Consider the following 12,486-nt stretch of genomic DNA (forward strand, 5'->3'; position numbering starts at 1 on the left):
ACAATTTTGATGTTTGGGTAAAGCTTGGAGAAGCTTATGAAATGATATTTGGCTCAAGTAGAGCCTATAGATATTGAGAATACTAAGGTGAAGGGCTTGTAAAGGCTGAGAATACTGAGGTGAAAGGCTTGCAGAGGCTGAGAATACTGAGTAAAACCTACATAGATTTAGAATATTATCTTGAAGAGTATAAGATACTTAGTGCAGATTTGTATAGGGTAGAATAGTGTTGAGATAGAGCCTAGAGAGGCTTGGAAAGAATACTGTGAAAGCTTGAGGAAACTTAATGTTAAAAGAATATATTGTGTAATTGGTGCTTGTCTCATTGGAAATCCTACAAGTATAGGGATTGGATGTAGTCTAAGGTTCGAGGGAACTAATATAAAATTGTTGTGTTGTATCCTCCTTATTTGTTTCTCATATCTATGTGCATGTTGCATATTTATTTTAATTTGTTAAAAATCTTAATTTTTTAATAAGTATTAACTTAGTCATGCATTAAAAAGATTTTTGAAACATAATTTAATCATCAAAAGTAGCATTACAACTTTTAAAAAAAAAAGGAAATATAACAATTGTATATAAATAAAATCTAATATATTATAGAACTATTTTGAGAAACATCTTCTCATAATATAAACTTCAAGTTCCTTTTATTGTTATTCTTTAGAGCCAAGTATATAAAAAGGGTTTTCTTGCTCCTAACAGAATTTTTTATATTTAAGCTTGAGCTTGAGGGAAAAATATCTGAAGCTAGTTTATTTTGTACAGAAAAGGCTATAGTCGGTCAAGTATCATTATTCAAATCTCTTCCAGTGACTAATTAATTGATCCACTTTAAGTATATAATGAATGCAATCAAAGATTCAACGCTACAAAACCGTTCTCTAAAAGTGAAGATTTATGAAGATTAAAATTGTTGGGAAATTAATTTCTTAATATATTTATAGAGAGAGTGTCCACACACATACATATATTCATAGAGAGGAAGAGGGAGAGAGAATTTTATTGTTAAGATGAATTCAACTAACTTACCCTTGTAAAAAGCTTGATTTTCAGTCCATTTTAAATTACTTTTTTCATTAAATCAATTCATTTGTTGAGTATATTAATATCATTATATTTATTCTTATAAAAATTAAAGTAATGATACAAAAATACATATTTGAAATTATTTTTAGTTTTAAGAAAATAGTTTAATAATATTTTTGTTGACAAAATTAATGTAATAGCATATTCAAACTCTTTTTAATACGAGAATTAGAAACGCTCTTAAATGTTAAATAATAAAGCATTCCTCAAACTTTCAAATAATAAAGAATTTATCAATGAGGTGAGTTAGTGAAAGGGACTGCACTTAGAATTTTCATTAAACATTCATCAAGTATCCGATTGTATCTTAAATAAAATTGTTTCTTACACAAAAATATATGTGAGAATTAATAAAGAATATTTAAAATATTTTTATTTTTCTTTACTGTTTTGTTAAATATATTTCATTTTTTATTTAAAAAAATATGTATTTAATTCTTATAGTTGAACAAACTTAACATATTAATTTTTCTACATAAAAATATTTTTTTAGTTCCCATATAAGTAATTTTAGATCTTTTTTTATCTTTGTTGTGACACTAACTTTACTTTTTAATCTTTATTAATTTAAAATAAGAGGTACCAAAAGAAATATAAAAGTGTTTGTATAAGAACTAAAAAGGAATAAATTATTTTTAAGTGTCTGAACTACTAAAAAGGTAAAGTTAATGTAATTATATGGACTAAATTAATGAGTATAATTTTTCTTTTAAATAAATAATACAAAATAGAGAAATTATACAACTTAGGCTATTAAAATTCCTCTTAATAAAAAATAAGATGAGTAATAATGGGTGGGTATACGACCAGATCTCTCGACCTTGTAGATAAGGTGCTTTTTTTTTTTAATCTACATAGTTATATCGAATTTTGAATATGATACATTAGTCTTATAGACTTAACTGACTTTATTCGTGGACTTTCGAATTATCAGTTTAACCTGCCTAAATTCATGGTATAAATATTGTTAATTTGTTTTATTAAGATTTTGTTCTTTAATTTAAGTATTAATTTTTTGTGTTTAAAATATTAATATATTTTAATGTAATAGGTTTTTACTTAAAAATAAAGTTTTTTTTTTAATTTTATACATTTTTTACTTTTTAAAAATATTTTTTTTAAATTACTATTTAAACACGTGATTTGGATAAAAGTATGGTACTAGAACATTATTATTATGGCTGAAGTTGATCCATGTAACCGACCCCACCTAGTAGGATATTTAAACACGTGAACCAGTCGGTCTATCTACGCACTTATACAAATACTAACTTTAAAAAAAAAAATTATTTCCCATATCAAATTTATCCTGTCACTTTAAAACACAGTTTGTGTGGACCTATTCTTAAACGGATGTAACCAATCTCACCCCTAAATAATATCGGTATAAAGAACAACACCCATAAATTACATCATGCTCTTGCTAAATTACAAGACATTAACCCATAACCTTCCGTGATTAAACAAAACCCAAAAGTATTGCTTTTACGCTGCTCGAAGCAATACGCCTTGTTTGGCCATAAAAGTCAGACAGTGCAGAATATGAAGGGAAAAAAAAAGGCGCACATAAGCGCGTTTTGCTGCCTTTTATGCTTTACAAAGCTGGAATTCCGAAAATCCAAAAACAAACAATGCTATTAATTGTTGATCGCTAGCGCCGAGAGCAGCGGAGCCACAGAGAAAGATCACCAAGCACATGGCACAATCAATGTGCTTTACAGCTATCACCCTTTCACTGAAACATTTCTCTATTCTTTCTCATTTTGCCCCCAATTTTCTTGCCCTCTCTTTTGGACTTACCACCCAAAAGAAGCACGCTACCCATGTCCATTCACATTTGTGCTAAATAAATATTTTATCTGAATTTATATATAAGAAAAACTAATTCATTTTATACTATTTAAAAAATTAGTTGATATTATTTAATTTTAATAATTTTAATTAAAAATTAAATTTTTTTCTAAAATATATTTTATTAAAATTTGTTATGATAAATAAAAAAGAGTTATTAAAAATAGGGTTATAATTAAGTAAATAGTATTTTAGGAATAATATAATTAAATAAAAATAAAATTAATTAAATTTATTTATATTTGAATCCAACATATAACAACTTTTTTTTCTTATACATGAATTTACAAGAGTAAATGTTTTGGAAACTTGAGACTTGTTTAGTTATCCTTTTTAACAATGGCGGTAAATTACTAATAAACTAGAACGTTAATACTTGTGTTGGAGACGGTTGTCAAAGAAATAAAAGTAAAAATTATGAAAACAAGTTAACAATGTGTCTCTACCATAATTTTTATAAAAATCATCTTATAAAAATAGATAAATAAATTTTAAAAATATCTTATAAATAGGAATGGAGGAATTATTGTCATAAATTTTGAGTTAAATTTTAATTTAGTTGATCTAAAATTACAATTAATCTCAAATTGAAGTAAACGTTTACTTTTTATACTGATACCGAAATTTGCCTTAAACTTTTGCAGAAATGTCTTTTTAAGAGCTAATCGTGAGTATGTTACTACATTCCTAAAAATGTTGACTATATTAGCAGCTATACATGAAATTAAACTCTAATGGCGAAATAATATTAAAACCTATAGAATGAATCAAAAACTCAAAATACAGCGTAAAAAAAATAAGTAATAAACTAAAATAACAAAATAAAATAAATGTTAAATAATGTTTTAAAGACACTAATTTTATGCACAATTTTCAATAAATTTTTTAGATAAATACTAATGACTGATATTGAATAAAGAATTAATTTTTTTTATTGAGACATACAAAATTATGTTACGATGACTTATTTTACATTCTCATGTAATCTTTTCAATAAATATTTTTTCTTTTTAATTTCTTGGTTAATACCTAAAACACTTGTTAAGTCAAATGCATTTTTTTATTAATACTTTGACCAATATCTTTACAATTCTAAAATACTAAAAATAGTATTCCTTTTAATGTAAAATGAAGTGAAATACTAAGAGCATCTTCCATGCAGGTTGCGTTCCTCCATTATTGAGAATTGTTTCTTATATAAGAAACCATACTTAGACAATTAAAAAAATGATTTTTTTAGACATAACAAATATATAATCATTAAAAAAATGATTTTCTCACACAAAACATGTTTAACACGAGGGAAAATAATTGTTCAAGAGAATAATAGGGAACATAAACTCGTTGAACAACCACAATAAATCCCAAAAGTCATCAAATTTGAAAAAAAAGGTGATTCAAATCCAGATTCAAGTAAAACAATAAAGAGGGAAAAGGAGAAAAAGGGGAAAACCAAACGCAATGAAGGTGAGGACAGACACACCATGACGGAGGTGTTGACGCCAGACGCAACCATGGTCGGAGGTGTTGACGCTAGCAAAAGTGACGCGAGACGCTACCATGGGCGGAGGTGGTGATGTGAAGCGAAGGTGAGGCCAAACGAAAGTGTTACGAGACGTTATCACGACAACGAAAAGGAAGAAGATAGAAAGGTGTTGCGAGACGAAGGTGTTGCGGTGGTGGTCGGAGGTGTTGATGCCAGCGAAGGTGACGAGAGATGAAGGACGATCGCGAAGAGGAAGAAGATAGATAAGAGCAAAGGGGGAAGCTTCTGGAATTGTGGAAGAGAGAAAGATTTCTCTCGAGAAGATAGAAAGGCACAAAGTGGGTAGGTGGTGAAGTGAGGAGAACCTTCTGAACCCTTTGTTTATGTGGGAAGGCTTTGGACAATCTGGAACATCCATTTTATTAATGAGGATGAATCTAGACTGTTGAATAGCTTAAGTAATTAATGGTGAAGGAATTTGAACGTTGATGCAAATGTTACCATTGTTTATTACTATTGATTTGCAAATGATACCGTTGAATGTGGAGACATGACCGTTGTGTAGCATTTTTTCACTGTGTTGCACTGTTCACTATAAATTTGTGCATGGTTAAGCATGTTTTGCACAATTCTTATACTGCTTATTTTTTTTGTTGTTGTTTCTATCAAGTGTCAATTTTTTTTATTCTCTTTGAAATGGATTCCAATTAGTATAATTATCAATGTTACTATAGGTATTTGCAAAACCAATCACTCCCTACTAGTGAAAATTCTCAAAATTCGTCGCTATATGTTATGTATTGACCACCCCATACCAGTGAAAATTCTTAAAATCCACCGCAATACGTTATGTGTTTACCACCACCCACCACTAGTGAAAATTTTCAAAATCCACCACGGTATGTTATGTATCCACCACCCCCACACATGTGGTATATGCATCCTTCATCCAATGTAGAGCCACCTACTAGTGGTAGTTCTCAAAATCCATAAATTTATAGTCAACCATCAACTCCCACCAACTCAAACACGTGTTATAGGCCTTCTTTATCCAATATTGTGCCCCTAGCAATGAAATTGAATCACCCATCGGTGTAGACAGTATTCAACTAGACAAAAGGAGATCAAAATTCAGGTGGAAAAAAAAGGAGATCAAAATTCAGGTGGAAAAAAAAGGAGATCAAAATTCAGGTGGAAAAAAAAGTCGTACCGCATTCTCGATGACATAAGATGTGATTCTCATCCGATTGTGGCTCAATGTGTCAAAGGATTTAATTATAGGAGTCGACCATACATCAAAGCAATATTGGGCAAGGATAAAAAAAATGTGTACAACAATGACGATATGCATCAAAGCAAACAATTTTGTAAAAGAAGCTGAACTCAATTGAAATCTTGATGGAACAAGATCCATCCTCCAGTTCAAAAGTTTAACAGGTGTTACAGACAAGCAGATAAACATAGGAGAAGTGAAAGTTCAAAGAAGAATGTTTTGGCTGATGCTCATATGATTTACTCACAAGATACATGTAAAAAAATTGAGGTTGAGCATGCTTGGTTGTTGTTGAAAGATCAACCAAAATTCAGTGCAGAATTTATGTCAACGTGTTCAAAAAGACAAAGGTTTCTGCTTCTGGAAATTACTCGTCGTCTTCAAACCCAGAGACACCCGTTAAAGTCGAAGAATATGATATGTCATCGCCAATGTCACACCCAATTGAACAAAAAGCAGCAAAAAGGAAGAGCAAAGGAAAAGAATCTTCTAACACTCTTGATTTATCTGGCATAGAAAGTGTAATGAAGGACAAAAATATGAACACATCAAAACTTATTTAGTTAAAGGAGGCACAGGAAGGGTGTTTGTAAGAATAGGAACGACGTATGGAGTATGAAATCCCCATGAAGGATACATCCAACATGTCTGAATAGCAACACAAAGACCACGAAAAGTATTGTGACCATATTAGGAAAAAACTAGGATATTAAATTTTTAGTTCTTATGCTAATATGGTGTTTGATATTTAATTTTAGCAGTGTAGGTATTTGTTGTGTCTTAAATTCAGAATTTTATGTTGTAAAACTAGTCGTTATGAAAGTAGTCATTATAAAATTGGTCGTTGCAAAACTAGCCATTATGAAAGTAGCCGTTGAAAAACTAATTGTTATAAATGAAGCTATATAAATGTCCAATGTTTCATCATTCTAACATATTCTCATACAAAATACACAATATTTCTCTTTTATTTCAAACACTTCGGTTACCATATATTGGATCCAAACATCGATTTAGATGAAGTTTTAGATCAAATGATAGATGAGGAATTGGTAGACAACACCAATGAAGAAATCATTAGGTTGATACTTGAGAGCCAACAACATCTACATGGCAACACCACTAGGCATAGCCAAAGAAGAAGAGTGGTACATCGTAATCGTGAAGAAGGTCATGATCGATTGTTCAATGACTATTTTTTAGAAAATCCTGTGTACACAGACATTCAGTTCTGAAGAAGGTTTCGTATCCAAAGGCATGTGTTTCTCCAAATTGTAGATGCGCTCAACAACCATGACGAATACTTTCAAATGAGAGTCGATGCATTATGTTGAAAAGGCTTATCTCCATTGCAAAAGTGTACAACAACTATTTGTATATTGGCTTATGGATCACCTGCTGACAATGTGGATGAATACGTTTGAATTGGTGAAACAACTGCAATGGAATGCTTGGAGCAATTTGTATCAGGCATCTGTACCATATTTGGGAATGAGTACTTGAGGAGACCAAATAACGAAGACACCGAACAACTACTACAAATGGGAGCAGCACGCAGATTTCCAAGTATGTTAGGTTCCATTGATTGTATGCACTGGGAATGAAAAAATTGTCTAATTGTTTGGAAAGGTCAATTTTGTTGAGGTGATCATCACAACCCAACAATTATTCTTGAAGTCGTGGCATCACAAGACTTATGGATTTGGCATGTATTTTTTGGAACCGCCAATTCACATAATGACATCACTGTGTTAAATGGATGTAGAATGGGTGTTTGGAGTGCTCCAATCTCGATTCACAATTATACATGGTCCGACACACTTTTGGGATACTGGTGAAATAAAAAATATCATCTATGCATGCATCACATTGCATAACATGATTGTTGAGGACGAACGTGACATATATCAAAATATTATTGATTATGATAGTGTAGGTAATAACACTTCATCATTCGAAGTATCTTTAGGTGTTCACCCTAGTATCAGATCAACATAGCTCCAAAGGAAAACACAACTTCAAAACAAACAAAAACACCACCAACTTCAAACAAATTTAGTTGAGCATATTTGGGAATGTTTGGAAAATGAAAATAATAATTATTTTTATCATATTTGGGAACGTTTGGGAAATGAAAATAATAATTATTTTTATGTAATATTTTTTATTTTTCATCATTATATTTTTTATTTCAATGTTATTGTATTTAATTATCTATTATTATGTAAAAATATATTTTTTAATGTTACACATTTCCTTTTAATATTATGTAATGTTTTTTTATTTTTAATTTATATTTAATATTTTTTTCATTTATTCATATTTATTATTTTTATACATAAAAATTGGAAAAATGAATTAATTATTTTATTGGAATAATAATTAAGTTATAATAAAATAATTTAAATATTTAAATTTGTTGCGATTTCTTATATTAAAGTAAAACAAATTATGTATGAGTTTGTTATGAGTGAGTCACATTGTGAGAAGTACAAAAATTAATGGGGTAACAAAAAAATATTAAGAAACCCATTTAAAAAATTTGTCCCGGAGGTACTCTAAATGATAAATTGTTTAAAAATACTTTTCAATATTGACACCGGTCAAGTTACAAGAATTGCTTCTTGCACGGTCAAATTTTATGTCTACTCCAATCATTCATTACTTCACACCGGTCCACAGGGAAAGAACAATAAATATATGCAACTAACTACAAAACTAATAATAGAGGAGAGACGGTGGGAAAATTTATGCTACTATAAAACTACTAGTACAAGTAAGTTCAATAAATACACGAATTTTCTCGTTAATTTTCCCCCCTATTTTCTCATTATTGTTCTACTTTTACCAGATGCTTACAATCACTGTTATAAACAAAAGAATCCATCACAGAAGAACAAATTTGCTTCTTAACAATAGAATTGAGGTCATAATAATTACCCGTACCCCGCTGAATTATTGCACAATCCGAAAACGATGTTGACCCAGCGAGTGAACTCGCTTCCGGAATCGACTCCCCCGAGACAATTAAGTGAACGTTCCTCAATGCAAACTTGTTCCTTACGAGTTGACTCAGAATCGCCGAGTCGGACACCGAGTTCTTCCTCTTGTGCGGCTGCATTGCGGCCCGAACAATCGCAACGAGCATGGCGTGCGACACGCGCCGGATCCCGCGGGCGCCGCCCATCAGAATCACTGAGTTAACCGGGTGATGCGACTGAGTCCTCTCGGAGTTCCTACCGTGTTTTGCATTAGGGTACACGAAAACCGACTCGGGACTCTGGTTCCTGACTCGTCCGAGTGGGTCATTAAAAATGACCACATTTTTTACATCCACAAGGGTCACGTGTTTAAAGTTCCTCCTCACGCGCCCGAGTAACATGGGGTAACAGGCCCACCTTCTCAAACTGAGTGGAACTCGGTCCAAAAAACCAGCCAACGAGTTCTCTGGATCGAGTTCGTTGGCATCAAAACTAAGCACCGACCCATAACTCGCCCGACTCAACTCACCTTCCGAGCCACTATAATTCGTCCGAATTTTCTTTCCCCAGAGCGGTTCTCCTTTCTTGGGAGCTTTCAAGAAACGAGTCGCGTCGAAGTTCGACTCGGACGGTTTGGCCCACTGAGTCGAGTTCAACTGAGCGTGGAGGTTAATGAGCGAGAGGAATGAGGTGTTCTCTTCGTGGACAATGTGAGCGAAAGTGGTTGAAGAGGAGGCAGAGACGAAGATGAAGACGACGTCGGATTTGGAAGTGAGGCCGGAGCGGTGGAGGAGTCTGAGGAAGATTCGGAATTCGTCGTGAGTAGTGTCTTCGGGTACGTGGCAAACGACGATGTCGTTCATGGCTCGGGTGCCTCTGCGGTAGAGCGTGCCCATACGCTGGAGCGCAGTGGAGGGGAAAGCGACGTCGCTTGAGGAGGTGTTTTTGCGGAGTTTGGATTTGGGGGGTATGGAGCGAGGTTTGTGGTGTGTGGGTTCGAATGTGGAGAGTGTGAAGAGAAGGAGGGTAGTGAAGAGGAGGAGGAAGCATATTGAGATAGTGGACTGGGCTTTGGAGAGAAGGGCATTGTTGGAACTGGAACTAATTCTCTTCAAGGAATGTGGAGAGGGAGAAGAAGATACAAGGTTGGGTTTGGTACTTTTGGTAGCAATGGTTGGTGTTGTATTGTTATTCTCTTCCGGAAAGAAAACTAGGAGAAAACCCATAACCCTGTTATGGGTGTTGGTGTTGGTGTCGGTGTGAGTGTTGTTGGGTTTTGCTTTTGGGAATGATCCCATTTCTGCTTTCTTTTTTCTCTCTGTTTTGCTTGTGGGCGCGAGGATTCTGTGACTCTGAGTGTGAGGCTTTTTACATCCTCTGTTATTCACTATTACTATTTGTTATTGCTGGTTTTCTTTTAGGACTTTGTTTGGTTACCGCATGTTTCGTTATTTAACTTCCCACGCATGCACCAAAGAGAGACCCCATCCTGGGTGGACTGAGTGGAGGAGACAGAGAGACAGGAAAAACAAAAAAATAGAGAGGGATAAGAAGAAAAATAAGGTTAAAATACAAGAGACATATTAATTGCATATGATATTTCTATATTATTTTACATTACTTTTATCTTTATCGTATCACCGTTATAGAATATCAAATAATTCACAGAAAAGGAAAATGCTACTTGGCATAAATTCGTAAGTTCGAAATTGTAAAAGTAATATAATAACTGTGATTTTTGGAAAATCTTGAATTTAAAATTTTTTCAATTTATAATGTAACCAATCAAATGTTAACATTTCATTCATCAAAATATTTGTACTGATTATGTAGTATTTAGCATTTCTGCAGAAAGGATACTGAGGATACGAGTACAGTTTACTCAACAATTATACAAAATATTCCTCTCTACCTAATTATAAAAAAAACTGTTAACTCGTGTTACTTAAAAAAATAGTTAATCATATTAAATTTATCAATTATTTATATTATTATTTTAAAATTATATTTTTCTTATCTCTATATTCACATATTTTTTCTCATTATATAAAAAAATAATAATACATCTAAAAATTAGAAAATAGTCTTATAAATAAATTTCTAAAAAAATCTTATAATTAAGGGGAAAGGAAATATATTTATATAAATCTTATACTAATCAAAATAATTAAAAATTAGCTTAATATTTGTGTTATCACCACTATCATTAAAATTAGAATTTAACTTATAGTTATAATTTCATATATTTTTTTCAATGCAAATATGAAATTATAATTATAAATCAAATTTAATTCAAGTCGAATAGAAATTATGAAATAAATTATATATATATATATATATATATATATATATATATATATATATATATATATATATGTATATGCACACAAAAGTACGCATTAAATTTTATTATAATTATCCTCAATATTAGTTATTGGTAAATTTTCTCTCAACTAGCACATAAATCACTCCATACATTTTCTCTTTTTTTTTTTTTCTTTTATTCTATTTTCTAAATATATTCTATTCAAGTTTTTCACTAACACATAATTTAAAATCATTTATCTATTATGTATTCAATCAAAATAATAATAATAATAAAATAAATAAACACAAATTTATTTTAAATTTTTATAGAAAATAAAAATATTTATAATCATGATAACATAATTTGGGTTTTAATTATCCTCCAATCCCCATACCTTTATACAAAATTTTTAATTAGGTTTCTGAAATTTTTTTTCTTTTAATTGAGTCTCTAAAAATTTATTGATTTTTTTTTTCAATTGAGTCCTCTCATCTAATTTCCATTATGAAAAAATTAACTGCATTTAGAGGTGCAAATAGAGCTAGATATGCAGATAAATCCATCCGCTTAATTGGGTCTCTAGTATGAATTTTAATATCGTAATAAACTAAAGAAAATTGTGTTAATTGAATTCATTTTTAAAAGATAAAAGGATTATGCAAAATGAATATTGACATTGATTTATACAAATTTGTTTAAAAATGAATGAAAATATTAATTGTTATATTATATAATCGTTATAGCATTATATTAGTTTCCTAAGGTATATTATTGTATATATGGAGATTAGTCATATATATAGAGTCGTGAAAGAGTTAGACTAAACTCCTATATTATACAAGAATTAATAGTTGTATTAATGTTTTTAAAGAAAAAAGTACCATAATCATATCGGAATGAAAACTTAGTAATCTAAAATGCGTTCAGATCCTCTTCATTTTCCTGTGGAAATGAAGATTTCCAGTACTCCAATGAATCATGGGATGGCACGTGTACTAAAATTATTTAACTGCTGAGATTTAATCATTAAATTTAATTTAAATTAAAAAAGTGAAATGTATTACGTAGTACGGTACTCCCTTCCGTCGTCGCATCCCACCCCGACGAAGGTTACAACTTCAAACTGGTTAGGAATGTACTCGAAGGTAACTTGCGGTTCCTGGAACTTTATTTGATTTTCTCATTGGATGTTACTTCAGACGTTGTGTGCTACACAGTTGTGCGAAGGAAAAGCCAAAGCATTAAACCTGCTCCTCCTGAATAACTGGTCCGTATTTCGTGCCCTGAACGTACATGGGCAACGAGGAATTTCTTTGCACTGAAACTTTCATTTCCAGACAACAGAGGATCCGAAGAGAAGAACATTATAGTTTAATTTGAAAAAAATGTATAAGGTAAGGTGAAAACAAAAATGTTAGAAAGTTAATTTGTGCTTTATTTGCTAAGATTAAATGGGTTTAAACTTTAATTCAATCCTATAAAATCGATATGAAAG

At 31.3% G+C, this 12,486-nt stretch overlaps 1 protein-coding gene across 1 annotated transcript; it reads right to left on the reverse strand.

The window, feature by feature from the left end:
- Window positions 1–8,443: 8,443 nt before the first annotated feature.
- On the reverse strand, window positions 8,444–10,214 carry LOC100781101 (uncharacterized). The gene has a single exon (XM_003518076.5). It carries the CDS (start codon window positions 9,979–9,981, stop codon window positions 8,533–8,535), a length of 1,449 nt encoding a protein of 482 aa, XP_003518124.1. The 5' UTR covers window positions 9,982–10,214; the 3' UTR covers window positions 8,444–8,532.
- Between the last annotated feature and the right edge of the window lie 2,272 nt (window positions 10,215–12,486).

The sequence above is a fragment of the Glycine max genome, chromosome 2 (assembly GCF_000004515.6).
Source record: "Glycine max cultivar Williams 82 chromosome 2, Glycine_max_v4.0, whole genome shotgun sequence".
In the NCBI taxonomy this organism is placed as follows: domain Eukaryota; kingdom Viridiplantae; phylum Streptophyta; class Magnoliopsida; order Fabales; family Fabaceae; genus Glycine; species Glycine max.